This window comes from Penicillium cataractarum, assembly GCF_028827025.1.
Source record: "Penicillium cataractarum strain IBT 29864 chromosome Unknown utg000010l, whole genome shotgun sequence".
In the NCBI taxonomy this organism is placed as follows: Eukaryota; Fungi; Ascomycota; class Eurotiomycetes; order Eurotiales; family Aspergillaceae; genus Penicillium; species Penicillium cataractarum.
In genome coordinates, this window is record NW_026622746.1 from 94,144 (window position 1) to 120,940 (window position 26,797).

Here is a 26,797-nt window from a genome sequence, read left to right on the forward strand (position 1 = left end):
AATTGGCCCGCCCCCCAAGAGCCGGTGCCGACTCCTACATCGGGACCGTCGAAATACATGCAGGCAAAGGTTCGAGTTTTCAGTCGGCATTGATCTACACCGAGAGGTGGAGATGGACTGGCTAAACCTTGTCATAATTTAGCACCCCTGCCGTTACGTCGGCATTTCCGCACCTTGCCCGAGCCGCGGAAACCCCAACTGAACGCTAAACTAAACTTTGAATGCCTCGTTTCTGTGTCCCCGCTTGACTCTGGAGTAATCGCTCATGTGGAGTATATAATGTGCCCCATGGGGAGAAAGTCTGGGTGAAATTTTTCATTCGCATCTGGTTCAGAATCCGTGAATCTGAGTCTTAGTCATGAAGTTCACTACCTTGTTGTCGGCCGTTTTCTTGGCCATTGGAGGTACGATATTACCATAAGATCTCTTTCTTTGTCTCGTTTTTTCCTTTTGGGTCACCTCTAACATCTTGATTACTGAAGGTTTCCTCTTCGGCTATGACAGTGGTATCATCACTTCTACTATTGGCCAGCCCGAGTTCATCACGTACTTCTCCAACCCCAATGACACCACTACTGGTGGTGTTGTCTCTGCATTCCAAGGAGGCGCAATTTTGGGAACTATTATCAACGTCTTCACTGGTGATCGCCTGGGCCGAAAGCTCAGCGTCTTTGCTGGAGCATGTGTCTCGGTCTTCGGATGTGCTCTCCAGGCCGGTGCGGTCAACATGGTGATGCTCATCATTGGACGATTCATTGCCGGTGTTGCCGTGGGCATGCTCACTTCCGTTGTCCCAATGTATGCCGGCGAAATGGCTGAGGCCTCTTCCCGTGGTATGATGTCTGGTCTGCTGCAGTGGATGTTGAGTTGGGGATATCTCGTGGCCCAGTGGCTAGGATACGGATGCTCCTTCATTGAAACCGCCTTCCAATGTACGAATTCGTCCCAACTGATGGAGAATTGATTTTTTGGTATTAACAGTCATTCTTTAGGGCGATTTCCTCTGGCGTTCCAGTGCATTCCAGGTATCATCCTTGCCTGTGGCGTGTGGTTCCTGAACGAGTCTCCTCGCTGGTTGATGGAGAAGGACCGTCATGACGAAGCCCTATCGACCCTCCAGAGGCTCCACGGTGACGGAACTCCTGAGAAAGATCAATACATTGAGCTTGAGTTCCAGGAAATCCGTGATACCATCGAGGCGGAGCGTGCATCCACCAAGATCAACTGGTCCTCGATTCTGACCAAGCCCAGTTGGCGCCGTCGTCTAATTCTGGGCTGTGCTGTTCAAGCATTTGGCCCTCTCAGTGGAATCAACGTGATCAACTACTACGGTACGCGTATTTATGCGTCGTTGGGCTTCGATACACACACTACTCTCATGATCATCGGTATCTCCGGCGCCTTGTCCATCGTCTACTGCACCGGTGGTCTGTGGGCTCTGGAACGGGTCGGGCGAATCAAGCCTCTCATTATTGGCTCTGCCGGCATGGGTCTAGCACTAGTTTGCAATGCTGCCATGTCCCAGCACTATGACGAGAGCAACAACAACCAACTCCGTGCCATGGTCGCCATGAACTTTGTCTTCAGCTTCTTCTACACCTTCATCGGCATCATCTCTTGGGTTTACCCCGCGGAGATCTTCCCTGTGGATATTCGCAACCAGGGTAACTCCCTCACGACATTCACCAACTGGACCATCAACCTTGTGTTCGCTCAGTTCTCCCCCACAGCTCTGACCAACATTGGCTTCCGGTACTTCTATGTCTTCTTCGTGTTTAACATCATTGCAATGATCTGTTACTTCTTCTTCTTCCCGGAGACCAAGGGCAAGACCCTTGAGCAGATGGATTTGCTTTTCGGAGATAGCAATGTGCCTCCTACTAGTGTGGAGAAGCAGGAGGCTACCCTTGTGGAGCATGTGCAGTAAGCTCGTGGATGGAACGTTAGAGCGGCCATTCTTGAAGGATAACATTGTGATTTGACTGCCGCTTCTATCTTCTATGCCTTGAAGGTTGTGGCCCGAGTTAGTGATAGTGGACAGGGGGGATTCCAATATGTAATAGTCTCTCTCAACATCTAATTAATAACGGGCTCTATTGCTCATATAAGGAATACCAATGAAGAATCCGGCACTGGCACGACAAATTAAACCTAATCTAGTTTCTTTTTCTCTCTGTGTAGACATCTAAATGCAGTAACCAGACAAAAGACCCAGATAGATATGCTTTAACTGCCGCTCTTCTGAAAGGACTTTCTAAGGTTCTGTTTAAACTTCTTGCAAAGCCTTAGGACTAGCTCCGGGGCTCTCTTCTTTCGAGGTATAATCAACGAAACTCTTCTCAAATAAAGCCAGGGGGTAGATTACGATTAGTGGCAAGGACTCCTCGCACCGCATTTGCCACTAGGAGTAGTTCCAATGCCAAACGTAGTCTTATGCCAAAAGCACCAGATCTTCATTCTCGCCTCCTGCTACTGACTACCGCGACGGCTGATACTCTTTCATAGCATAAAATTGGTAGGAAAAAGTAACATCAGCTATCTTACGCGAGGAAAAGCCAGGAGAGACGTCATATATTACGCGTGATAGTAGAGAGGACAGAGAAGGGGAGTCTCTCGAGAATGGAGCAGTCTAAACCGAGATAGAATATTTCTTTCCGAATTTGTAGACGAGGGAGGAGGTTGTTCGTTCTGGTCCCAAGAAAAGTGTGCGTTTCACCTCTATATCTCGAGCGCACCGATCAAGGCTTGACAAAAACTTTGGGCAATGGGTCAGAATATTCGTTCAGTGGTGCCCAAAAGAACCTTCCACGCCCACAGCCCTCATCAGCCCAAAAGTCAACGATACAGTCACCGAGTAGTTCCTCCCATGGAAGTTTCATGCCAAGAGCATTAGCCATCATGTCACAGTGGACTAGCAGTCGCCAGCAATATTTGAGGTACCGACCTAGTTCTTCACGGTTTGATGGGTGGAAAGGATCATGTGGCTCGCTCAATCTCCCCAACGGCTCATATCCAGCGAGCTCCATGACATGTAACACCAGCTCCGCTGGAAGTCCCATTTGATACAGGTAGTCCCGAACAAGCACCACGTCGGATAGACCTGGCTGGTGACCTTCTATCGTTGCATTCTCCAAAGTGAGGAATTCGCTGATGGGGACCTTCCCATAATGTTTGACTGGACGACGGAAAGTATTGTCATGTTTGGGGTCCACCCAACGGAGCCAATGGCTCTTTCTAATTTTAGGGTCAAGGAACTCGCCCCGAAACTGGTCGTCGCGTATTCCAAAGAACTGCCGATGAGGATACGCGCTCACGTCTGATGCAGCGCCCGTTCCTGTGCATGTTCTCAGCGTATACTGATAGAACTTGCTGTTTCGGTAGTCTGTTTCCGCGGTTTTGCCTGAAGCGTCATCCCATATCTTTGGAATACAGGAGATCGTGTTCAGACATATATAGGCCCTAAGGGCCTTAATACATACTTGGTCCCATCCTAGATCAGGGTTCTTTTTTGGTCAGTACACGGGATCCACAGTGCTTGAGAATGTAAACAAGGCTGGAGGACGCCGTATCCTTGTGGAAGGACATATCGAAACCAAACACGAGGGAAAGCTTTTTTTTTGCTTTGTAGGCTTACCGCACACTGACATTCTCTATCACTCCACCATCGCTCCAGACATACTCCGGGAAGAGCACACGCGCGGAGAATAGTGTCCATCTCCCCGTATAACAGCAAAGTCTTCACCACTTCGACATTAAAGAACGCCTCGGAATTCATATGGAAGAACTGGTAACAATATCTGTGACCATAAGGTCGGAGGAACGCAGACGCCCGTCTCTCTTCATCTGGGATTGGTATGCATTGGCACTCCTCTTGGGTTACTCGGCAAATGCCACTAGGACATCTGTCCTCGAAGCCATAGCTACGCCATCTGCGCACGGTAGGCGTAATTTTCTGAACGGTGACTGAGTCTAGAATAATATCTGCTGGATCTGCCGGATCATATGTAGAAGGGTATTTCTTGCGCTCGCATACCGAATGCTCGTCGATGGTCCGTAGGAACGCTTTGATGAAATAAGTGATCTCTCTGCCTTGATTAGGTTTCATCCTCGGGCGGAGGTTTGTGAAATTATAAGCTCCACGAGAATGAGTTGTCCAGTACAGATTTGAGGCCAGAAGGCTCCATGGGATATTGTGGGCCTGGTGCGACATCTCGTGGTATGTTGCCGCAATCAATCCGCGGATCTTGTCACAGGCAGTGCGGGCTTCCTGCGAAGAATTTGGAATGTCAGCCCGAGACGCGCGCTTAGTAAGGCTGTATTAAGAGGTCGCCCCGTCCCGAGACAATTACGAGAGACTACGTTATTTGGCTAACTCAAGAAGTTCTGTACAGTTTTTCCATCCGACTTAGTCCATACCGATTAGACTGAAAAACTGGCTTAGAAAAGAACAAACAGACCAGCACTCTTAGGCCCATTATCCGAAAAGGCAGAGTTTGGGTGAGATGGAGGAACAACAGAGGGTTGGGACAAAAATTGAAAGGTGTATAGCAGATGAACATGAATTAAAGTGCAGACTTGCTAACAGCTTTGAGTAAGTCTCGTCGTAGACGGCAAGGCTAGTAATTGGGGCCCAGAACTTGAAAAAGAAATTGTAATGGCAGCCCTAACAACTAGGAATGGTTAATTAAGCTTAAATATTGGCCACTAACTAATCTCGGGCGAATAAATGGATGTCCGATATTATTTGACTGTGCTATCCATTCCATTCAGCATTGTTTGATCGTGCTTAGTTAAAATTATAATGCTGCTGAGAAATCCATCTTGCTGTACCTGGTAGATATCCAACAAAACTACTTCCTTTTTGACCAGCCACGTAATGCTAGTTCCCATTTATAGGAACTGAAGCCAGGAGCATTTATGCCTAGAAGGGGATACAATTCGGAGTGTATACAAATATCTATCTAAGCTTGATCTCATCTTCAACTGAATTACCTTCGCGAATAGCGTACCCTTGATCTGCCCAACCTTGTAGTATCAGACCGCATAACTCCTTTTGCGAAGCACGCGTAGGCGGCGGACCAAATTTCCCACGGCATTGACGTGACTCCACTGTTTCTTGTATCATGGCATCTTCCAATTCTGAATCGTTACCGTCCGGGAGGAACTCGTAAGTTCGGCACTCAGTGTTGGCCCAGCCGGTTGCTATAGATCGTTTAGCCCTGGTATTTCAAGATCTAGGAATTCTTTTAAGATAAAAATCTTCATGCAACACACCTTCGTACTTACATCCATCCTCCCAGTCGTCTGTTAGGAAATGCAAGAATCCACCGTGGCTGACAACAACAATTTCTTTCTCTGGTCGTGCCTTCAACCAGCGCCTGATATATAGAGCACGGTCTCGTATCTTCTGAACTGTGGGCTCGTATATTCCAGTCTGATTCCCTAACCATTAGCACGGGTCTATACAGTCCATGATCGAGAACTTTACTTTATTTCTCCAGCCTTTCTCAACAAAGGTCAAATCTACTGGCAGGTTCCCTTGATTCACTTCATTCTGGAGATCATGGATTTCGCTGCCCACATCACAAGGAAAATCACTCAGTTCCTGGAGACTTGGAAGCGCAATTAATTGACGCCCCGGGTGGTCATTAAGCACGAAGCCGAATGTATCCAGCCCCGTGTAAATGGCACGACGCATGGGTGAGGTAACAATCAAATCAATCTCAGAATTTGAAGGGAAACTGAGTTTCAACTTCAAGCATTGTCGTCTCCCTTCTTCTGTTAGAAGTGGGTCAGGAAGGCTCCAATACTGATGCCCTAGGTTATGGTAGCCCTTTCAACGGTGAGCGTGAATCAGAGAATCATTAACTTCGTGTTAGACATACCTGGGCGTGCCGTACTACGTAGAGTTTCGACGGCATTGTCGTGGAGTGTGCCTCTTGTCTCCGATTTTATTCGGGTGGGAAATAAGGCTGCTTTAATATGAGCATGAATCGAGGCATAATGCAAAGATCGTCGTGTGAAAGAGAGAAATAAAAGTCGAAATTAGGCGAGTGATAGATAAGCATAAAGAGCTTACGCGAGCTCAACGAATATCGTCGCGTATTTTCTACAATCACACACTAAACATGGCTTTTACTTGTGAATTCACAGATGATTGACTGGTACTAAACCAGCCGCTCTCACACCCACGGGGAAATCTTCTCCGTTTCGTTGGGAAAATGGTTCTACGCGAATCGAATTTAAGGATAGTTGCGTGTGCTGTGCTTATTCGGCGAGGCCTCATCCGGCTCCACTTGAAGAATGTCTATCATACGTCTATCATTAGCTATCTACCCATCTTGGCTGCCCTTTACAGACTAGTAGCAAACACCGATAAGATAATTCTCCACAAAATGAGACTATTGCTGAACAATATGCAATAAAAATATATAAAATATATACATATATGGTAAGTTAGCATCCGTCCCATACGGAGCCAATTATCCAGTGCTGGCAATACATCAGACAATCCCTCCCCCCCCCCCGAATCATCACCACACTCTCCCACATTACCATAGCAACTATATTGTACCCTAACGTGTTCTCTATATCTTCCCATCGACAGGACAGCCGCTTTCTGCAACGATCTCGACTTCTCATGGCTAAATCAATCCTCTGCAGTGATATATCCCATACTGGGTTTCTAGGGTATAAGGGCGATCGATTATTTGCGCGTTCGGTTTTCAGAGTCGGAGAACGACTCACCCCTAACATTATTTTGGTCTACGTCGGAGGTCGCACGGTCGCTTTTATTGAGTCCCTTCTCTTCTATTTTTTGCATGGATATATGGAGTACTTCAGTCCATCGTCAAATTTCTAATCTTTCTATACCAACGTCCTCGATTCCTAAAATAGACAGTGATGTCTTACTTTCTTTCCTTAAATACCCTGGCGTTTCACGCTTTGATTGTAACCTAGCATAATGGAGGATTTTCTGAACTAAATGTAAGGCTATTTAGGCTAACTCCTTCCTTAGAGCTTCGCAATGGCTTTCGACTGAAACTTAAATGTTTAGCTGAACGAAAAGAGTACTGGTGAAGGTATTATTGGTTAATGGGTAGTTTGATTGCGAGATAATTATAAAGGGCCGTCCACGATTAGAAGGCGTTAACTATGGTAATTCTTTACCGCAATACAAATTCGGTCTTTACATTTGCTTCTCCCGCAATCTTGAGCTGCATCAGAGTCATGGCTGGAAGTACTATAACATCCAGTTCTGCTGCGAATTTTTAATAAGCTGTAATCTGTTAAACGCCGTTGACGAGTCGTTGTTGATACCGTTATTCCTTTTGGAGCGAATCCAGAGTGTACGTTGCGTTTTTCGTGAAAATATACGGGGTAGTAGCACTGTTACTTCCTTCTGCGATTATTGAGATGTGGCCCGGAACATGTCATGGTGTCTGAACTGTAAGAACCTGGCTTGTCCTTGGTAATCAGTGCTAAGTGCGGCCATGGTCCGATTAGAGGGCTGGTAAATTAAAGCATTATAGGCTTAAAAGGTTCTAACGAATGGTTGGCAGCACATTCTTGTAGGGCAGGAAGAATACAATGGTTCCAAAAAGCTTCATAGTGAGTAGGGTCGATATACTCCAGTATCTGCTCGACGACCGGCTGCCACTCGGGGGAGAAACGCAGAATCTAGCGAGGCTGGTGGAGGAACTGAAATCTCAACTTTCCGTGACTGATGCCCGGACCTGGATCAAATACGCTCCGCATGCCAATCTATGGGTGGTAACAGTGGGAGTCGCCGTTTCAGAGGATGCCCGCGAGAGGCTATGGTTTTTGATGAATGAGAGATGCGTGGTCTTGTCTGTAAAAGCCAGTCAGCCGGTTATTCATGAAAACGCCTGGTCGTGTTATCGCAGGCTGAGGCGGCTTATACAAGCGCGGTCCTGAGTGTATTACGGCCATGTGTGGCAGACCTGTATGATTTTGTTTGGATGTAGCATGTGCAGCTGTCGAAGGGCAACTATCCAACAGATGAAGCAGAAACTTTACTATTAAGACGTATATTAAGTAGTTCTTCTCAGAAATAAGAAAAATGATGTATTACCCCAGTGACAAAAGAAAATTCTTCGGACAAGATTGTTTAACCCCTTCCCACGGAATCATACAGAGCCCTCTTTAAGCTCTGTAATATCAGCAGACCAATTTTTGAACTGCCGGCAAGGAAGGTTGCTTTCAAACATGGCATCGATCTCCAGGGCAGAACGACCCTTCATGTCGGGAACAACCAGCCATGTCACGGAGAAGGCCAGCAAGCACAATCCACCATACACAAATCCGGTCTTGCCCTTCAGATCTCCTGCGTCCGGATTGTAGATATATGGAAGGACAAGGTTGAAGACCACGTTAGCAAGCATGTAGCACAACACGCCGACACCCTGTGTTTTCGCACGGAGACGCAGGTTAGAGGCTTCACCAGCCACAGCGAAAGACGCCGGCCATGCTCCCATTCCACAAACTACAACAACTGCCATCATACAAGCAGCGGTATACCTAAATACCATAAGAGTTAGCCATGAACACTAGAATATGCACTTAGTTTACTCACCAGACAACGATATTACCGGACCAACAGCCAGCGATTCCCATACTGGTCCACAGGGCAGTCGAAATTGCCAACGTAATAAGCATGAGGCGTCGTCTTCCAAAACGACTCATAAGCCAGACACCAACTCCATTCGCCAAGAGGCCCAGCACGATTCCCAAAATAAGGACGATGATGCTAGTACTCGAAGCCATTCCAACAACCTGCATGAAATAGCTGGCACTGGCTAGAAGTGGGACACCAAAAAGACTAGGCACCACGAAGGCAAATGACACGATTGCAGTTCTTCGAAGATTGATCCCCTTGAAACAGTCGAGGTATGACAGCTCACGAGCGAGTTGTTCTTCATGAGCAATTGAGACGCGCATCTGAGCAAGGAGCGGCGTCACGTCAACGTGCGATCCGTGCAAGGATTTCATCGCGTTGTGAGCTTTATCAAACTCCCCCTTCCGAATTAAATAAGATGGACTCTCGGGAACGACAATGGCCAAGATGAATGGCAGGACAGTGAAGATCCACTGGGTACCAAAAGGCACGAGATACGCAGCCGTGGACTTCTTCTTCTCACAGGCAAAAATCACAGCAGCTCCAATGAGTTCTCCAAGCAACATAAAGGTGGGTGACAGCGCCATTGCAGATCCTCGCAGACTGGTTGGCACTGTCTCCGAGAGATATGTCTGAGCTCCAGCCATGGCACCACCAACTCCCCATCCCTGAATCAATCTTCCGACGAGGAAAGCGCCCCGACGAGAGTCCTTTTCCGTCGGCAGATTAGAGCAGAATGCGATAGCAATGCCCACAGCACAGATAACACAGCTCCACGCCAGCGACCAGCGACGGCCTACGCGGTCCTGCATCCAACCCGCTACTGCTGCACCAACCATGGAACCAATAGGCGCCATTGCGCTCCATATAGATAACCATGAGGACGGGATGATATAGGAGCCATTGTATAGTTCGCCAAATTCACGTTTGAAATACGGGACGGCGGTGATGGTTCCGAGAATAACGGTGTCGTAGCCGGTGAGAAGGAATGCGAGAGCTAGGCCAAAGGAGTAGGCCACGATCTTGGGGTATCGGCGGATCTCTTGGAACAAGGGGGCATTTTCGGTTGAAGACTGCTGTGTCTGGTCAGGAATGGAGGAGCTGTCGAGAGGCTGGGCCCTGTCTTGATCTGTCCTCGAAGGCTCTGATACGTCCATCTTGACCCTGGATAATTGAACGAGAGAGTAATAGGGAAGTCAAATAAAGGACTTCGGTCCAGCATACAAGGAAAGTCTCTGTATTTATGTCCACCTAGCCGACTCTCTTATCATAACGTCTGCGCCACAAAGACGAACCACATGGGTTGGGGTATGGGGTATGTTTTGTAAAGTCCAATAAGAACTCGATATCGGATATCTTTTCGCCATTTCTTCGGATAACTCGTCACGCGTCTCAACAGTATGCCTCGATATTCTCATGGAGAACGCGGGGGGGGAAGAAAGAACTATGAGTCGAGCGTACGGAGTGGAGCCTCGCGTCCCCTTGGTTGCCGAAGTGGCCAATCGCAAGCAGTTTGCCCCTGGTGAACTTGGGACAAAGCGGATGCTGATTGGCTTAATCGGCAACGAGATCAGTCTCCACGCCTCGCCTGGAGTCGCGATGGCATCGAACGTTCTTTCGACCGTTGCATCTCGCAAAAGTAGGCGAATTGGGTCTCGATAAGGAAAATATGTTGAGTACGTGTCCACTTGTGGAACCGAGGTCGGATCTTTCAAAATAGCCTGGCGATATCAGGCTTGATTTAAATAATTGAGCGGTCCCAAGAGAAATATATTTCCCTGTACATCTATCTCATACCTCTAACATTTACCAACTACCAAATGGATCTTTCTCGAGTCATCAAGCCTTGGAAACTGGAGCCTCCGAAGACTTTGGTCTTTGTGAACGCGACTATCATTGACCCCGTTGAAGGACAATTAATTCCCAATGCCACCGTCAGGATATCCGGAGGGAAGATCGCTCAAATTGACACCACTGGCTCCGAGACAGTAAAGGAGGGTGTCGACAACTCCGACATCATCGACCTTAGTGGAAAGTATCTATGTCCTGGCCTGATCGACTGCCATGTGCATATTGCTGTGACCCCAGGCGAAGCCGACTTGCGAGCATACAACGATATGACGGAGCGAATTAGTCTGCTCCGACAGCCACACGTCCTCAAGACTATGCTTGAGCGCGGATTCACCTCAATCCGCGACTGCGGTGGCGCGAGCCTTGCCATGAAGGAGGCTATTGAGGAAGGAGTCGTACCCGGCCCTCGCCTTTTCATCGCTGGCTTTGCACTCTCTCAGACTGGAGGCCACGGAGACATGAGGGCGCGCCATGACGATAAACTCTGCTGCGGTGGTTCAATCTCCGGTATTAGCAGGATTGTCGATGGACCAGCCGAGTGCTACAAATTCGCACGCGACGAGCTTCGACAGGGTGCGGATTTCATCAAGATCATGGGTGGAGGCGGTGTCGCAAGCCCGACCGACCGAATTGAACATGTGCAGTTCTCAGATGAGGAGATCAAGGCCATTGTCACTGTTGCGAACAATGCGGGCACATACGTGACCAGCCACAGTTATACGCCCCAGGCCATTCAGCAGGCTATTAATCTGGGTGTTCGCGGCATTGAGCACGGCAACCTCATCGATTTGGAGACGGCCCAGCTGATGGCCGAGAAGAAGGCATTCTTGACGCCAACCCTCATTGCCCACGTTATGTCGAAGCAGATGAACTTCCTGCCACCGGATGGCGCGGCCAAGAACGACGAAGTTCTTGAAAAGGGACTCAGAGCGATGAAAATGGCCGTTGATGTTGGAGTCACTGTCTGCTTCGGCACTGATCTCTTGGGTCCGATGCACTTTGCTCAGAGCAAGGAGTTCACCGTCCGTAGCAAGGTTCTGACCCCGATCCAAATTTTGCGGAGCGCGACTACCAATGCCGCTCGTCTTCTCATGCAGGAGGATCGACTCGGTCAGGTTCGGGAAGGCTTTGCCTCTGATCTGCTGATCTTGAATGCCAATCCATTGGAGGATATCACAATTCTGGACCGAAGTGAGCAAAGTATTCTGGGTGTTGTGAAGGATGGAAGAGTTATGACCTCGCGATGGGGCAAATTGAGAGCGGACGCTTGAGCTCGTCCGAAATTTCTGATTTGAACGGTTTACTGTACGAAGGGGCTCGAGGTAGAAATTAATGAATAAATTATCCATTTTATACTGTTTCTATGCAGTTTTCTTTTCGATCTATAGACATCCTTCTTATATCGACCTCGAGGGTCCAACCTCCGCCCTTGCTAAGCATCTTCCAGGTTTTGATGATAGATACCTTAGAGAAAGGTCTACATCTTTTAACACCTCTTGTTAATTAATTTATGTAAAGATTAAAGAAACAAGAAACCAGTCAAATACGCTCAGGTTTACGCGTCAATTGTAATTGTAAACAAAGCCGATTATTAGACTTGGCATATTTCAACCAGGTCAACTAGAATAAGGTCTTTTCTTAGCCTAGGATTCTGCTCATGTACAAGGGCTTTTCAAGCCAACTAGTTAAACACCCCCTCTCGTCTTTTCCCAGCTCAGAACGAGTAGAAAATAGCACTAATTTTCTACCCCCTCCGAAGATGGGTCAACCCCTGACCCGCTATGTAGGAGGACAGGCACTACGTGCCCTGATTTGAAAGACCTACATTCGTAGTTCACTCCGCGCCTAATGAAAATGGAATTGTTCATCGAGAAAGCATTGGCATTTTGATTTGCATAAGTATATACATGTGCAAGGTAAGAAGCCCTGGTTTAAGTCTCCTATGGACAAATTGGGATGAAACTATTAATACAAGGTATGAGTCGACACCACCAATCAACTAGAAGATCGGGATCATGGGGTGCCGTATGGTGTCGTAATTACAAGATGAACCGTATAGACGAGTGTGTCATCCGATGCATGGAAGTGAGTAAAGCATCGCAGAAGAATGTTGAGTTTTGTCCAATCAGGCCTCCCTCAATCCCCTTGTTTGAAGACGAAGGAAGAGAAAGCCCACAAGAAAAGAATTTAGTGGTTCTTCAAGCCATCGTCTTCGGAATCAAAGGAATGGCGGGAGCTTCGGGAGCTGCGAGAGCTGCCAGCCAGTGGCAGACCAGAGTCGCCAAACTCACGGTAGGCGCGTTCCCGAGCAACGGACTTGTCCTTGCGGATAGTGAGACAGTTGATACCAAGGAAGGTGGTAATGCGGTTGATGACCAGCACAGCCCAGTGCATGTACACAACCAAGGCAAAGAGGAAGTATAGACGCAGGTACCAGACCTCAAGCGAGTGGCTCAAAGCTGGGAGACCGATGCGGGGCAAGTTCGCCAAAATAGCTCCGAAGACAAGAGGGCCCTGCAGGACAGTCCAGTAGGGGAAGGGCTGGTGCAGCAGATGGGCTAGAATGATCATGGTGGTCATACGACCGAACACGAAAGAGATGGTCCAGCAGAACAGAACCAGGTGGTTCTCGGTCAGTAGACAAGAGTAGGGGGAGAAGAGCCAGGCGACGGTGCACAGACTGAATGCGATCATGGGAACCCACTCCTTCAGCAAGGGAGTGAAGGGGAGGCCCTGCTTCTTGCGCGCAGCATAGACATTGAGCACACAGCCGGGGAGGTGAGCCAGGAAGAATCCACCAAGCAGGATTGGCACCCAAAGGTCCTTGACCGAGTTGTTGCCGAAGATCTGCGGGATGTCAATGAGATCGGTGATAGGGCGCGACCAGATCCCAGGCCCCCAAATTCCAGAGGCAAGCATGATGCCAATTGCAATAAGGAGTCCTTCAGTCGGACCATTGAAGTAGCCGAGGTACAAAGTGTGAGTGTGGAAAGTCTCCCAAGTCGAGAAGTACATCGCGAGGCAGGGCACCAGCGCGGTGTATGCACCAAGGTGAGAAGCACCGAAGCCCATGGCCGCAGTCTCCAATAGACTGGCCAGGGTGCAGTTCAACGAATCAATGCCGTGACTGTGTGTTCCGTTAGCAAGGCTTCCGTGGGTAGGCCGATGGCGGTACGAACTCAAACAACTCTCCCAGCCCGCTGGAAGTTCCAGTTCTCCGTGCCTGTTTACCATCGACATTGTCCAAGGTCGAATACCTGTACCTGGTCAGTTTTAAGTTGCCGATGCCGAGACCATGAATTTCAACTCACATCCACACACCAATAGCGAAGCTAAAGTACAACCACCAAGGACCCTACCGAATAAGACGGTTAGCGGAGGCTCGGATTCTCGGAATTTGCGGAGTCTTACCGGTCCGATCATATCAGGCATGAAAATTTCAATCAGGAACACATTGAACACAATGAACATGAAACCCAGTAGGGTCACCATGTTGGGGGCGATCCACATGGGCAGAAGTTCGACAAAGGCATTCCACTAAACCCCATTTCAACAAGTCAGTTATCACAATTCGGTGATGGCGAATACAGCCCGGATGGTTTCGTACGTAGTGCTTGAGGATATATCGCGAAATAAAGGACTTATCAACGCTCGAGTACTTGTATGATTTCAGGGGCATCAAGGCATCGTCGGAAAGCGAATCTTGGGTCTCTGTAGACGTGAACATGACGGATCAGTAAGGTGAAATGAAGTCGCAGACAGCCTTGCAAAGTTAACACACCTTGGACCATCCGCCAAATCGCGCTCATTTTGAGAGTTGGGACCGCGTCGCGTGAGCACTTTCAGGGTCCTTGAAGCGGGGTTGTAAACTATATCTCGACGCCTCGGCAGGAAGGCAGGCGTGCCCAAAACAGAAGGAAAGAGGAAAAAGACTAGCACCGGCCTGGCAATGACATTCAAAAGAAAAAAAAGTTGCAGTAACCCAAAAATCGTGAAGAAAAGACAAGTTGTTGGAATGTCTCAAAGAGGGATTTTCAGCCCGGGAATCACGTGCCGTCCTCCGCAAATGGAACGCGAGGTTACGATGCTCCACCGCTAAAGTTGACTCGGCCATCGCAGATCGTCTGCTTCGCCCAGTTGCGCTCGTGTCCACCTTTTTTCCGTGTTTGTTTCAGACCCTGAAACCTTCCAACCGTGACCTTCCACTTCCTCTGCGCTGACGGCCCCCAACTTGACTCCGTCCCGGCCCCCCGCCAAGGCCTTTCTCTCATTGTTGATCTGATCCGCCCAGCAGCTTATTCGCGCGCATTGCATCTCGATTCACGTCATCGCCGCCGCTACCCACTGGTCACTTTCTCTTCGGCTAGAAACGCGCGTCGACTTTGGATGGACATGACGTTTGGTGGTCCTCGCAGCGCCCTTCGCGCAACTCGACAGTGAGGATCTTTCGCGATGCCGGGCGTCGTTGAGGTACCAGCGGTACCGACGGCGCCACCCTTCAGGCGTGATTTCAGTGTTGGGCAACAAAAGGTGGAGCTGGAGATTGACTTTGTGAACAAGAGTCTGAAAGGAAGCACCGAGATTACCCTCTATCCGAGCCGCGTTGACCTCCGGACGATTCACTTGAACTTCCGCCAGGGAGAAATTAAGCGCCTCACAGTCAACGGAAAAGCCGCGACATTGAAATATGTCGACCCCTACGAAAACCTTCATTTGTACGGACCCCAGTACCACGAGCGCCTCACTCGAACAGTCGATGGCCTTTTGAAAACCCCGCCAGATCCCCAGCTCGAGATCCCGATCCCGAAGAGCGTGCACATCAGAGAATTGGACTCGCGGTCCGCGGAGGCTCGTGAGCGCATTGCCTTGCAGGGAGCTGGGGAAGATGTCGATGGATCGTCAGGAAGCAAAGCGCCAGAGAGCAACCTACCTCAGTTTTCGGCCGTCGTGGTCCATATTGAATTCGTGATTGATCGCGTTCGGGATGGCCTGCAATTCGTCGGCGTGGATAGCGGAGACCGTCGGTATCCGCATGCATTCACTACCAATTCCCCAGAATCGAGCGTTGGGTGCCCGCTGTTCCCTTGCGTGGATGACCCTTCATCGCGTTGTGTCTGGGAGATCTCGATTTCGTGTCCCGCCTCGCTGGGCGATGTTTTCGACCGCAAGCCTACAAGTTCGAATGCCCGATCAAAGGTCCAGAACCGATACATCTCCGCTGATGATGGAGGATTGGACATGTCTGTCGTATGCTCTGGTGAACTGACGGATGATATCACCGACCCCAAGGACTCGACAAGGAAGACGGTCTCGTTTGCATGCTACACCCCTCTCTCTGCTCAGCAGATTGGCTTTGCGGTTGGACCTTTCGAGTACGTCAACCTCGCAGACTTCCGCGAGAGTGACCAGGATGAACAGTTGGGACAAAATGCAATTCCTGTACATGCCTTCTGTCTTCCGGGCCGAGCCGATGAAGTCCAAAACACAGGCTTTCCAATGGCTCAGGCTATTGATTTCTTCTCTCTATCATATGGTTCATATCCTTTCTCCAGCTACAAGATGTGCTTTGTGGACGATCTCGCGACCGAGACCTTGCCCACCGCAGGAATGTCAATCTGCAGCAGCCATCTTCTCTTCACAGCGGATATCATCGACCCGATGTACGACTCAACTCGTGCTCTTGTACATGCTCTGGCATGCCAATGGAGTGGCATCAATATCATTCCCAATGAGCCCGCGGACACCTGGGTCACCGTCGGTGTAGCATGGTTCGTGACCGATACATTCATGAAGAAGCTGTGCGGTAACAACGAATACCGATACCGGTTGAAGCAGTCTTCTGACAGAATATGCGAGTTGGACTACGAGCGCCCTTCGATCTACGATATGGGCAATTTCTTGAAAATTGACCCATCGGAATATCGATTCATTGCACTAAAGGCACCGTTGGTCCTCTTCATTCTTGATCGCCGTCTGACCAAGGCAAGTGGAAAGGCCACGATGTCCCGCATTATCTCTCGGCTTTTCCTCAACTCGCGCATGGGGGACATTCCCAATGGTGCAGTGACATCTGCCATGTTCCAAAGGTTATGTGAACGATTCGGCCACGCAAAGTTGGATGTCTTCTTCCAGCAGTGGGTGTATGGCGCTGGATGTCCACGGTTCCAAGCGACACAACGATTCAACAAGAAGAAGCTGGTAGTTGAAATGATGATCAGACAAGTCCAGTCCGACCAACCATCTGCACGGGACCTAGACAAAGATGCCTTCTTGCGTGATGTCAAGGAAGAGATTCGACATGTCTATGCAGGCCCAATCCAGCCTGTTTTCACCGGATCAATGACTATCCGAATTCACGAGGCTGACGGTACTCCATACGAGCACATTGTGGAGATCAAAGAGGGCGTCACAAAATTCGACATCCCTTACAACACCAAATACAAGCGACTCAAGCGCAACAAGAAGCAACGGGAGCGTGCGGTGGCATCTGGGGATGCTGAGACACAAGAAGATGTTCTCTTGTATTGCCTTGGTGATGTTCTTCAGACCGAAGAGGAGACCCAGGCCTGGCGCTTGGCAGACTGGACCAAAGAAGACGAAGAGCGAATGGGGCAAGAGTCGTATGAGTGGATTCGCATGGATGCAGACTTCGAGTGGCTCTGCAGATTGTCCCTTGGCATGCCCGGTTACATGTATCTGTCGCAGCTTCAGCAAGACCGAGACGTCGTTGCTCAGCTGGAGTCTCTTCAGTACATGGCAGCTCAACGAGAGCATCCTTTAATTTCCACCATTTTCGTTCGAACGCTCATGGACAGCCGGTACTTCCACGGGATTCGTGTTACCGCAGCGAAGGCACTCATCAAGCACGCAAAGGACGAGGTGGATTGGATTGGATTGTATCACCTGGAGACAGCGTTCCAGGAGCTCTTTTGCTTGCCTGGTTCCCCGATGACACGATCCAATGACTTTTCCGACCGGGCGGCCTACATTCTTCAACAGGTGATTCCTGATGCCATCTCACAAGTGCGCGACAACGGCGGCAAGACCCCTTTGCGGGTAAAGCGTTTCCTATTTGACAAGCTAAAGTTCAACGACAATTCGAATAATGAGGTACGTCAAAGTCAAACAATTTTTGCCTTGTCCGTGATCTTTGCTAAGTCAAGTTTGATGTAGTATTCGGACAACTTCTACGTAGCTTCTCTGATGCGCTCGCTTTGCCATGCAATGCTAGGCAGAACCGAGCCCCGACCTGAGGATGAGTTGTCTCAGTTCGATATGGAACGTGTCATCGAGGCTCAAGCCGAAGAACAGCTAGAAAAAGACGCAATCGCCGAGTTCGATCGTTATCGCCGAATGGATGAATGGTCTAGCTCATTCCAGAATCTCTACGCTCGCGCAGCCTTGGAATGCCAGGTGCAACTCATGCAGGCTAACGTTCTGGAAGTTGATCTGATGCGCTTCATCCCTTACACTCGTTCTGGCACTTACGACCTCCTTCGAATCCGGGCTTTTGAGTGCCTTGTCGATCTCGACATTGCTAAAAACCATGATCTCTTCCGATGGCTCATTTTCACGATGACAAGTGACTCGTCGGCTTATGTTCGTCATCATTGCCAACGACTCTTCGGGCGTGCACTGGCGCAGGTTGCTTTTGGCCAGGCCCCACAAACGGAACCAGTCCAGACCGGTGGTTTGATCATCGAGCAGGAATCATCCACCGAAGTCCGTCAAGCCGATCTTGCACGCCGGCAGACGGTGCCTGGTGCCATCGAAGCTCTGAAGAAAGAGATGTCTGGGGAACCATCTCTACGTGACTACATGTGGGCCGCGTGCAACTCCACCGCCATTGGAGTACACGAGCTTTCTGAGCTCACCGACGTGTGCAGCATTCTATTCGATCCCGTTACGTCTAAAATCGCCAAATTAAAATACCCTCGATTCTGGAAAGTCCAGCATCTGGGCCACGGCCAACTTCGGTTCTACAAATCCAACCAAGTCCGTACCAGTCTGGGACCCTCGAAGGACAGTGCCAAACGCAAGCGCGAAGAGCAGGGCATGCAGCCTCCTGCTCCACGTATCACTTTCAAACAATCCAAGCCGAGTGTCGCCCCCAGCACCCCATCCACTCCCTCAGCCTTCCCCAAGATCTCTATCCCCGCTAGCGTACCCCGCGCAGCTACGAGTACGCCGATCTCCGCTACTCCATCCACCCCAGCAAGTGGTGGTGGGCTCAAACTAAAGCTCAAGTTTGGGCAGAAGAAATGATCCCCCCACATATGTATTCGCACTTGCCTCCTGTTTATGTATTTTATCTTAACTTCATATTTGTCTTGTGTTGGCCCTATCTGCCTATCTATCATGGTGGAGAGAAGGGCATTCAAAGCATTGTCTTCAGGCGCGACGGACGGTGACGCATATGGTCTCAAGAATAATACCACTTTAGCTGTGTCTCATTTGTTATATTTTGAGTGCCATGTTCCTAGCTAAACTAAGCATTTCTCGCTGGAGGTGCCCTCTATCATGGAGACGTCCGTCGTGTAGGCTCTCAGAGGCATCGAAATCTCGTAGGGATGCCTGAACGCATTGGTAGAAAAAGAAGCAGAAAAAGGTTTGATTGTTCCCGTATGATAAACCGGCCCAGAAACTCCCAGTATCATTATGGTCTTTCTTCTCCGCAGCCGCCGGTCCAAGCCAGGTGCCTTATTTGGAGGTTGCGAAAATCAGAATCGTAGGTTTTGCGTGTTGCGATGCGCTTATTTGTCGCTTATCCGCTCAAGGGCCTCAAGCATGACGACCGAGTTTCCGCGAATGACCTGTAGGGGAAGCTATCAGTAAGTGCTCAAGGAGACTGGAAAGATCGATACATACCACCATGCCGATGGAAACCTTCTCGCCGCCAGCCTTCTCCTCGAAAGCCTCGTCAAGGACAATGTTCATGAAGACCTGTGGATGCCATGTTAGCCCTCCTGGTACCAATATCTCACATGCGCATCATGCCGCCGCTTCGGAACCGAATAGACTAAGTTCCCACACACGACGGGACACATGAGTTTCTGCGGCTCGGTCAACGGGGATGCGAAGGGGAATCGAACGTACATCATAGCCACGGAGGATACCAATAACTTTGCGGTTGCCGTTCAGTTGGCAGAAGACCCGCTTCTCCATATACTGCGGAGAGCAATTTAGTTAGCAAGGGTTGTCAGAAAAATGAGGTGACCGGTGATATTGCGACGCACCTTCTTCAATTCGGGCTGAGCTTGAGGCATCTTGGGCAAGCTGATGTCTGTTCTGCGGTTCGGCAGAGTTCGAAGATCGTGGTTGCTTTGGAGTTTGGGGGTTCGGAGAAAGGATGTTCCCGATAGGAGCGATAAGAGCTCAAGCAGCTTGCATCAACTTCGCCTTTCTGCAACACAGCGGGGTGAATCTTTCTTTTTACTTTTCACTTCCTTCCACCGCAGAAACGATGAGTTCAAAGTTTGCAAATCGCAGGAAGCCCCGAAAGGTCGGTGGAGCTGACTCGGAAGAGGAAGATGGCGGTCTTGCACCTGGTGCGTCTACAATTCCTAAATCAATTGCCCTACGAGCACAACCTCACCCGGACCGGAAAGCTAATTTGAAGGCTTGCAGAACCTGTCGTCAAGCGACCAGTCAAGTCAAAGGCGAAACCCAAATCCAAATTGAACCTCTCGTTTGGTCCCGAAGAAACCTCCATGACCGAGGAGGGAGAGCAGGAGAGCGAGGTCGTAATCCCTAGACGACATGGCCTGGGCCGAAAGGTCATGGAGAGAAGCACATTTCAACGAAATTTGACACCTTCCGGAGGAATCGATACACTTTCTGCGCGAGTTGGTCACGACCGGGATCGACCTAGCTATAGCCGCGAATATTTGAAAGAGCTCCAGGATTCGACACCCTCGACACCAAAAGCCAGCACAGACGATGAGAAGGACAGGACGGTCGATGTTGCCGCCAAGTTTGGAGAAATAATGACCGTTTCCGGCGGCTCATCTGCTATTCCCAGCGAAGCAGAAATTCGCGAAAAGAAGGCCCGGCGCGCACGGCTGGCATTGGAACACGGCGCCGCCAAAGAGGACGATTTCATCTCCCTTGAGGACAACATCGGTAGCGACGACGATTGGGATGCGATAGCACGAGGTGAAAAGATACCAGAGAAAGAAACGGACACACGGCTCGTTCGCGATGATGAGGACTTCGCCGAAGGATTCGATGAGTATGTGGAAGACGGGAAAATTTCGCTCGGTCGAAAGGCAGAGCGTGAGCAACAGCGCAAGCAGCGTGATGCGATGCGCGAGCTCATCGAAGATGCCGAAGGGCTCTCCGACGATGAAGATTCAGATATTGAAGAGAAAGCGGCATATGAGGCTACACAGACGAAAGCCGCGATCGGAAGCGGCCGGGGCGAGGGCATTGACCGGCCTCGCACGCCCCCAAAGATGACCTCACTGCCCAAATTAGCTAGCAGTCTCGAAAGACTGCGCACGACTCTTGCATCGATGGAGACGTCCAAGACGCAGATGATCAGCCGAATGGAGGATCTGCGCAAGGAAAAGGAAGAGGTCGCCATTCGCGAAGTAGAGATCCAAGCCCTAATCAAAGAAGCCGGCGACAACTATGAGCGACTCAAGAAGGAGGCGGGCATTGACCCTACCGCGGATGCATCGGAAGGTGCGCTGGTGAAGCGTGGCCTTGAGAGCCTCGGTGCTCCCATGGCAACGTCCGATTCCAGCTCCGCAGAGCCATGATGCTTTGTGCCTTCCTTGCGATGTGCCGTGAAATCGACACGGACATCTCTCAAACTTCTTGTTTGGATCTTTCTCTTGCGGAGTCAACGCTGGTCCTTTTTGATACCCCTGGTCTTTACTTGTCTTTTTTATTAAAACTCAATTCATTATTCAAAATGTTGTTACCACCTCGTTTCATTTCTATTTTCCGCCAGACCTATAGACCCTCGCACCTGGAGAAGCACGCACCGTAAGTCATACGCACCAATTCCTGGCGATGGGCGGTCTGACATCCATCAAGTACACAGCATCATGGCTTGCCTTGGATTACCAGCCCAGTCAGTCAAACGGAGGATGGTCATCATTTCTACCGACACTCGGACGCAACCCCCATTGAGCTCTTCTTTGACCTTTTTTTCGTTGCCAATCTCTCAACATTCACCGCTACACATCAGATCAATAACTTCCATGGTAATACCCAGATTTCCGTGCTGGCTCAAGACTCGTACTGATTCGGTCCTCAGCTTTGTGTGCATACATAGGATTCCTTGGTGTCATCTGGTTCACGTGGCTTCAGGTCACTCTATTCGACGTCCGCTTTGCCCGAGACTCTGTCTTTGAAAGATTATGCAAGGCGATCCAGCTCGCCGCAATGGTTGGCTTTGCGTCAGCGGGATCGAGATTCAGCACGTCCGTTCGAGAGGAGAATGCCTGGGCATTCCAGTCTCTCACTTTGATCTTGGCCGGAAGTCGGACATTATTGGCCATCCAGTACACGGTCAACATAGCCTTCCTCCATCGGTCTATGAAATCTGCCGCCCGGGGCGTTTCTTACACTGCACTGGTCTTCTGGGTGACAACCCTCTTTTATCTAGTGGTACGTGTGCCTGTACCCCTTTCCACAATCTGGAAGTCAGGAGCATGCTAATCCATCTGCCAGATGTATCTGGCTTTCTCCGGAAGCAATGGGCTTCGTTCTCGGATCTGGTCCGTTTGGTTTGTTCTTTTCGGCGTTGAAATGTGGACGGTTACAGGGCTTTCCTTGATGTACCCGGATATCGGGTTCAAAGATACCCACCTCAATACGCGAATGGGCCTACTTACGCTGATCATCATCGGAGAGGGTGTCATTGCTATCACTCGAATTGTCAACGAGACGGTACGGCCCGGTGGATGGACTAAGTGGTCGTTTGTTCATATTTTGGGAGTCACAACCAATGTGGTGAGTTTCGTACTAGGCATGCGATCCGGATTGGCCAATGACTGACTATAGACAGTACCTGATCTGGCATGCTTACTTCGATGTATCACCCCGCCGTCAGCTCGGGAAGCTCAAGCAGCAGTTATGGGCACAGTTGCACTTCCCATTTCATGTGGTGCTGATTCTACTCCTTGAAGGGTCACAGATTCTTGCACTTACGCTAGATGTGACACTGAAGCTGAAGTATCTGGGGGAGACACTTCTATTTGTATGCGAAGCCCCACGTCCCAGCACAGCCAGAGCGGTGGCACTTATCCGAAGCACGATTGACGATATGGAGATCCCGTTCAGCCGGGGAGCAACACAAGAATGGGCCGCGATCTCGAGTCTCTTGGAAGCTCTGGCTGTACAGCCTCTTTGTCCCGATCGTGAAACCTTTGACTATGAGTATACAGCAGACTTGTTCAATGATCTCACCGGGAATGTAACGGCTGCCCTTTTCTCGAGCATGGAGATCTTACCCAGCAAAAAGGTCGACATTAGTCTCCTCACAAACCAACAGTTACTTGAGATGTACATGAAGCTCCTCGCCTTCGTGTACATTTATTTCTTTGCGGTAGCCAGTATTTCCATGGGCCTCCTTGCGGCCTTTCAAGTGCTCTCCCATCGACATGAAATCCATTTTCATCGGAACGTCTCGATGACGGTACGAATGGTCCTCGCAATATCCCTAGCCAGCCTTGTCTCATTCGCAAGCTACTTCCCATTGGCTTATTCATTCATGACCTCGCCTATTATCCTGTACGCATTCACTTTGACGCTTCTGTTTGGTCAGTTTCCCTTCCCCGCGTCCGTTGTTGACTATAAAATCTGATTGGCCCCAGTGCTCCTGGTTGACCGACTTTTGGATTATTTCGCATCCCGGAGTGATGCAGCTGGCCGGCGGAACGGGGAAAGCGGCGCCGAGCTTGAGTCTTCTGCCAATGCACCGGGGATGGTGGAAACAGATCCGATTCCTGTTGGAAAGACCAGTCCAAGCGAGTCTGCCTCGCAGTTGATGACGGAGAGGGAGAGCATTTGATGCTCTGGAGAGCTAGGCGCTATGCAGGACTAGCCCGTTTGGCCATTCTCCCCCATAGTTGACTGGTGATGCACTTCATGTCGGACAGCTTTGGATATTCTGCATGTGTTCATCATGATGGGATTTCCTGGTTTGGAAAGCGTCCTGTCTTGATAAGAACCAATCACAGGGGAAGGCGACAGATTCTCCATTGGTGTAGAATGAGAAAGATAATTCGAGCTCTATTGTCTTGTTCCACTCAACCTGCGGAATGTTTTGCTGACATGAACAGCGTGGAAAGTACTTGATAACCTGAAATCCAGTGGGGACAAGAAGCCGTTGAGCTTTGGAACAATCATCTGGCTGTCTGCAACAGCGCATCTCTGCGGGCCATAAGATCGGGGGTATACAAAGCAGAGCATGCAGAAAGCCATAGCCGAGAAATTTGACAAGCGGAGGTCATCATTTCGCCTCAGACACTTGCCTCCACCAATCCTCTCTTGGGTCTGTCTCACCGTGAACTAGTAAGGTCGCAAAGTTGATATTATAATAACCTTTAATATGCTCCCGTCTCGATCAAACGCACTTTATCGATCGAATTATGCCAATATGCCCTTCTATATTTTGCTCCAAGAAACTTTCCCGGGTATTTGTCTTCTCGTCCTCCCAAAGCATACCCAGCCACCTAGCAAGATATTCATCATCCACTGGGGTATTTTGTCTGAATAACTTAGCATTGTCTCAGATGGGGATAAATGGATAGCCTATAGTCAGCAGCAAAATGGGGAAGAAAAGCACACTCATGATCTGCATATGCGGTCGAAACTCTCATCTTAAGCTCCACCTCAGCTGCGCTGGTTGGAGTATAAGAAACTCACATCTTCTTGGGGCATATAAATAACAATATCTAAGCTGATCCACTGGTCGAGAGTAAAGAGAGCACTCAGTTTGAGATTACCTCCGAATGGGCGTGCTGAGCTGTCATCCCTTGGCAGGATGTAGACCTTGACCGTTGGGCGTTCGCATCAACCTGGGCCGGTTCTCTATTATGCCGGTTCCAACGCCACCCAGCCCATCCCAAGTTCACTAAAAGAAGCTTCTTTGAAACAGGACCAATCGCTGGGATGTGTTAGTCCGGGGTCGAAGTAAGCCTCCTAGAAGATCTGTGCGGGTAAATTGTCGAGCTTACCCAGCGCTTCACCTGTTGTCGATCTACGGACTTGCTTCCAGAGACAATAGACACCTGGCACCTAATTTTGCATAAATTTAGAGCAACAAGGTGTAATCGAAGTTCTGCATACTTGATGAATGCATTTCTAGGTGTTGTGGTATAACCTAGGTCTACACCCATTCGGTAAATCGCCTCCCCGGAATAGACATGTCACTTCCGGCTCCAGAATTCTTGTGGAGGTCTAGGCTGGAGATTAGACACCGGGTGACCCCTATCGTCATTGCTTTTTTATGAATGACCCTGGTTGGGTTCATCCCGCCTTTGCTGATTGGATCGGGTGGCGGAGAGCCTCTCTACCGAGCCCTATGCGGCTCTCCGTGAAGAATAGGACATTTTCAAACTGCCCATACCTGTGTGAAAATGGATCTGGAGGCGAACTCTATAAGTGAGTTCCTTTCAAATGGTATTAATAGCTAACAGTCGAACATGGTCTGGGTTGATCTGGTTCAGGGCTAAGTGCTTAGGGGTGGGCTGGGGCTGTCATAGTCCAACTGGCGATTAGACCCATTTTAGTAGTCCATGTACAAGACGAAGTACGAGAGCATATTCTGCAATATAAATAAAGCTTCCGATGAGTCTCAAAATTCAGACTTGAGAGCAGGTATAGACAGCGGACAAGAGCTCAATGAGACCTTTCATGCCAACCCCGTCAAAGATAAAACTCGCCCCCGACCCCCAGCCCGTCTAGTTGTCTCAGTAGGCCTCAGACACTGACACAATTCCATTCCGGGATCGAGGGTCGGATAAGACACTGCACCGGAATATAAGGACATATCTGAAACGAGCGACAAGTGGATCACCGCGGCATTCGATCTAAACACCCGGGGATTTTCGTCCTGGCTAGGGTCGAGAGAGTCATTTCGGTAACCAGTATACCTGCTACTTGCCTCTGCTCTTCCAGATCTTCATCGTCCACAACGGTCTCGGCCCCGGAGAATTTTCAACGGGTTTTTTCTAGATGGGCCGGCCCGCAGGGATGAAACGAGCTTGCCGCGATATCAAGGCCGGGGATGTCATCCTAAGCACTTGTGTGAATGGTAAAAGGGGGAGCCTGCTATACTATTAAAGCTGAGACAGGCCAGCATTACTAGTCATACTACGCCCAGGCTCTTCATGCACACTTTTCATTTCATTCAAAGCCACCGGGTTTCAAGCAGCATCCAGAGCTCTATGCAAGTCATTGCCAGCGTCTTGCATACTGACCAAGCTCAACACACAAATTGCCGACAGATCTGAGACAGCATTACATTCAACGGTCTAGCCGCCATTCCAAGGAAACAATCATCCAGGATCTGAACCTGCGGTTAGAACCTTGTATACCCAGTTTGCCACACTAGTGATATTCAATATCTGTAATCCATACACCTAATAACCTAGGTTTGAGGTGTTCATGAGCAAGGTGAGTGATCTAGCAGTATAAAGACTGATTAATTCCAACGAATACGAATACCAAGCTTACATGGAAGTTATTTCTGAAGTTTTCCTCATTTTCCTCGCTGCCCAACCGTTGCGCACTGACAATTCTGCGTCTAAAGACATCAGAAGAGGGCCCACGGATCGACGGTAATCTACACGCCGCGACAACCCGTGTACAACCAAGGTCTTCAACAAGCCGGCAATTGCGGTGAACCAAGAAGAGTCTCCTGGGACGGTCATATTGCCTCTGGTTCTAGCCACACGCTTGAATATGATTGATATACTTCTCAGTTCTGGGGTTCCAGAGCCACGGCTTGCCCAGCAAAAAGAGAGCCCTGCGCTGGATTTTGGACTTAGCTCCAAAGAGCTGTTATCTCTTCTTAGTCTGGACGAGATTCTTTTCATTAATGACTCTCCGATCCAATTTTCTGAGAACTGCAATTCTACTATCGATTTTGCAACTCGTCAGAACCACCATCAACTTCCTCGTCAACGCAAATCACATTGGCAAAAGCATATCATGGACACCCAGAAGCAACGCATTCCCTCAACAACAGCTGACTCTAATATGACATCCATGCATCTACCTATGTATCATCGCCATGGCAAAAGGGATAGTTCCATTCTCCAGGGAACTTCCACAATTCCAACCACTTTT

At 49.5% G+C, this 26,797-nt stretch overlaps 10 protein-coding genes across 10 annotated transcripts; 5 read left to right on the plus strand and 5 right to left on the minus strand.

Moving 5' to 3' along the window:
• Window positions 1–358: 358 nt before the first annotated feature.
• N7496_012197 (sugar porter family MFS transporter) lies at window positions 359–1,927 on the plus strand (the record flags this gene model as incomplete). The annotated part of the gene is made up of 3 exons (XM_056705110.1): window positions 359–404; window positions 483–932; window positions 993–1,927. 3 exons carry the CDS (start codon window positions 359–361, stop codon window positions 1,925–1,927), a joined length of 1,431 nt encoding a protein of 476 aa, XP_056549008.1.
• An 811-nt stretch (window positions 1,928–2,738) lies between these two features.
• Window positions 2,739–4,267, minus strand: N7496_012198 (uncharacterized protein; the record flags this gene model as incomplete). Its single annotated transcript, XM_056705111.1, has 2 exons — window positions 2,739–3,503; window positions 3,635–4,267. Coding segments are annotated over 2 exons (1,398 nt in total), but the record flags the coding sequence as incomplete, so codon positions are not given.
• A 690-nt stretch (window positions 4,268–4,957) lies between these two features.
• On the minus strand, window positions 4,958–5,473 carry N7496_012199 (uncharacterized protein; the record flags this gene model as incomplete). The annotated part of the gene is made up of 3 exons (XM_056705112.1): window positions 4,958–5,202; window positions 5,287–5,412; window positions 5,467–5,473. The coding sequence occupies 3 exons, from the start codon at window positions 5,471–5,473 to the stop codon at window positions 4,958–4,960; spliced, it is 378 nt and encodes a 125-aa protein (XP_056549010.1).
• A 2,683-nt stretch (window positions 5,474–8,156) lies between these two features.
• Window positions 8,157–9,795, minus strand: N7496_012200 (uncharacterized protein; the record flags this gene model as incomplete). The annotated part of the gene is made up of 2 exons (XM_056705113.1): window positions 8,157–8,541; window positions 8,597–9,795. Coding segments are annotated over 2 exons (1,584 nt in total), but the record flags the coding sequence as incomplete, so codon positions are not given.
• Window positions 9,796–10,458: 663 nt separating this feature from the next.
• N7496_012201 (metal-dependent hydrolase family protein) lies at window positions 10,459–11,760 on the plus strand (the record flags this gene model as incomplete). Its single annotated transcript, XM_056705114.1, has 1 exon — window positions 10,459–11,760. The coding sequence occupies one exon, from the start codon at window positions 10,459–10,461 to the stop codon at window positions 11,758–11,760; it is 1,302 nt and encodes a 433-aa protein (XP_056549012.1).
• A 916-nt stretch (window positions 11,761–12,676) lies between these two features.
• N7496_012202 (uncharacterized protein) lies at window positions 12,677–14,298 on the minus strand (the record flags this gene model as incomplete). The annotated part of the gene is made up of 6 exons (XM_056705115.1): window positions 12,677–13,616; window positions 13,669–13,746; window positions 13,801–13,844; window positions 13,901–14,026; window positions 14,097–14,200; window positions 14,271–14,298. The coding sequence occupies 6 exons, from the start codon at window positions 14,296–14,298 to the stop codon at window positions 12,677–12,679; spliced, it is 1,320 nt and encodes a 439-aa protein (XP_056549013.1).
• Window positions 14,299–14,941: 643 nt separating this feature from the next.
• Window positions 14,942–18,754, plus strand: N7496_012203 (transcription initiation factor TFIID subunit TAF2; the record flags this gene model as incomplete). The annotated part of the gene is made up of 2 exons (XM_056705116.1): window positions 14,942–17,599; window positions 17,663–18,754. 2 exons carry the CDS (start codon window positions 14,942–14,944, stop codon window positions 18,752–18,754), a joined length of 3,750 nt encoding a protein of 1,249 aa, XP_056549014.1.
• A 488-nt stretch (window positions 18,755–19,242) lies between these two features.
• N7496_012204 (putative small nuclear ribonucleoprotein SmG) lies at window positions 19,243–19,755 on the minus strand (the record flags this gene model as incomplete). Its single annotated transcript, XM_056705117.1, has 4 exons — window positions 19,243–19,302; window positions 19,358–19,432; window positions 19,586–19,657; window positions 19,726–19,755. 4 exons carry the CDS (start codon window positions 19,753–19,755, stop codon window positions 19,243–19,245), a joined length of 237 nt encoding a protein of 78 aa, XP_056549015.1.
• Window positions 19,756–19,952: 197 nt separating this feature from the next.
• N7496_012205 (uncharacterized protein) lies at window positions 19,953–21,252 on the plus strand (the record flags this gene model as incomplete). Its single annotated transcript, XM_056705118.1, has 2 exons — window positions 19,953–20,037; window positions 20,117–21,252. 2 exons carry the CDS (start codon window positions 19,953–19,955, stop codon window positions 21,250–21,252), a joined length of 1,221 nt encoding a protein of 406 aa, XP_056549016.1.
• A 155-nt stretch (window positions 21,253–21,407) lies between these two features.
• Window positions 21,408–23,513, plus strand: N7496_012206 (uncharacterized protein; the record flags this gene model as incomplete). The annotated part of the gene is made up of 6 exons (XM_056705119.1): window positions 21,408–21,481; window positions 21,533–21,702; window positions 21,756–22,108; window positions 22,172–22,453; window positions 22,509–23,262; window positions 23,317–23,513. The coding sequence occupies 6 exons, from the start codon at window positions 21,408–21,410 to the stop codon at window positions 23,511–23,513; spliced, it is 1,830 nt and encodes a 609-aa protein (XP_056549017.1).
• Between the last annotated feature and the right edge of the window lie 3,284 nt (window positions 23,514–26,797).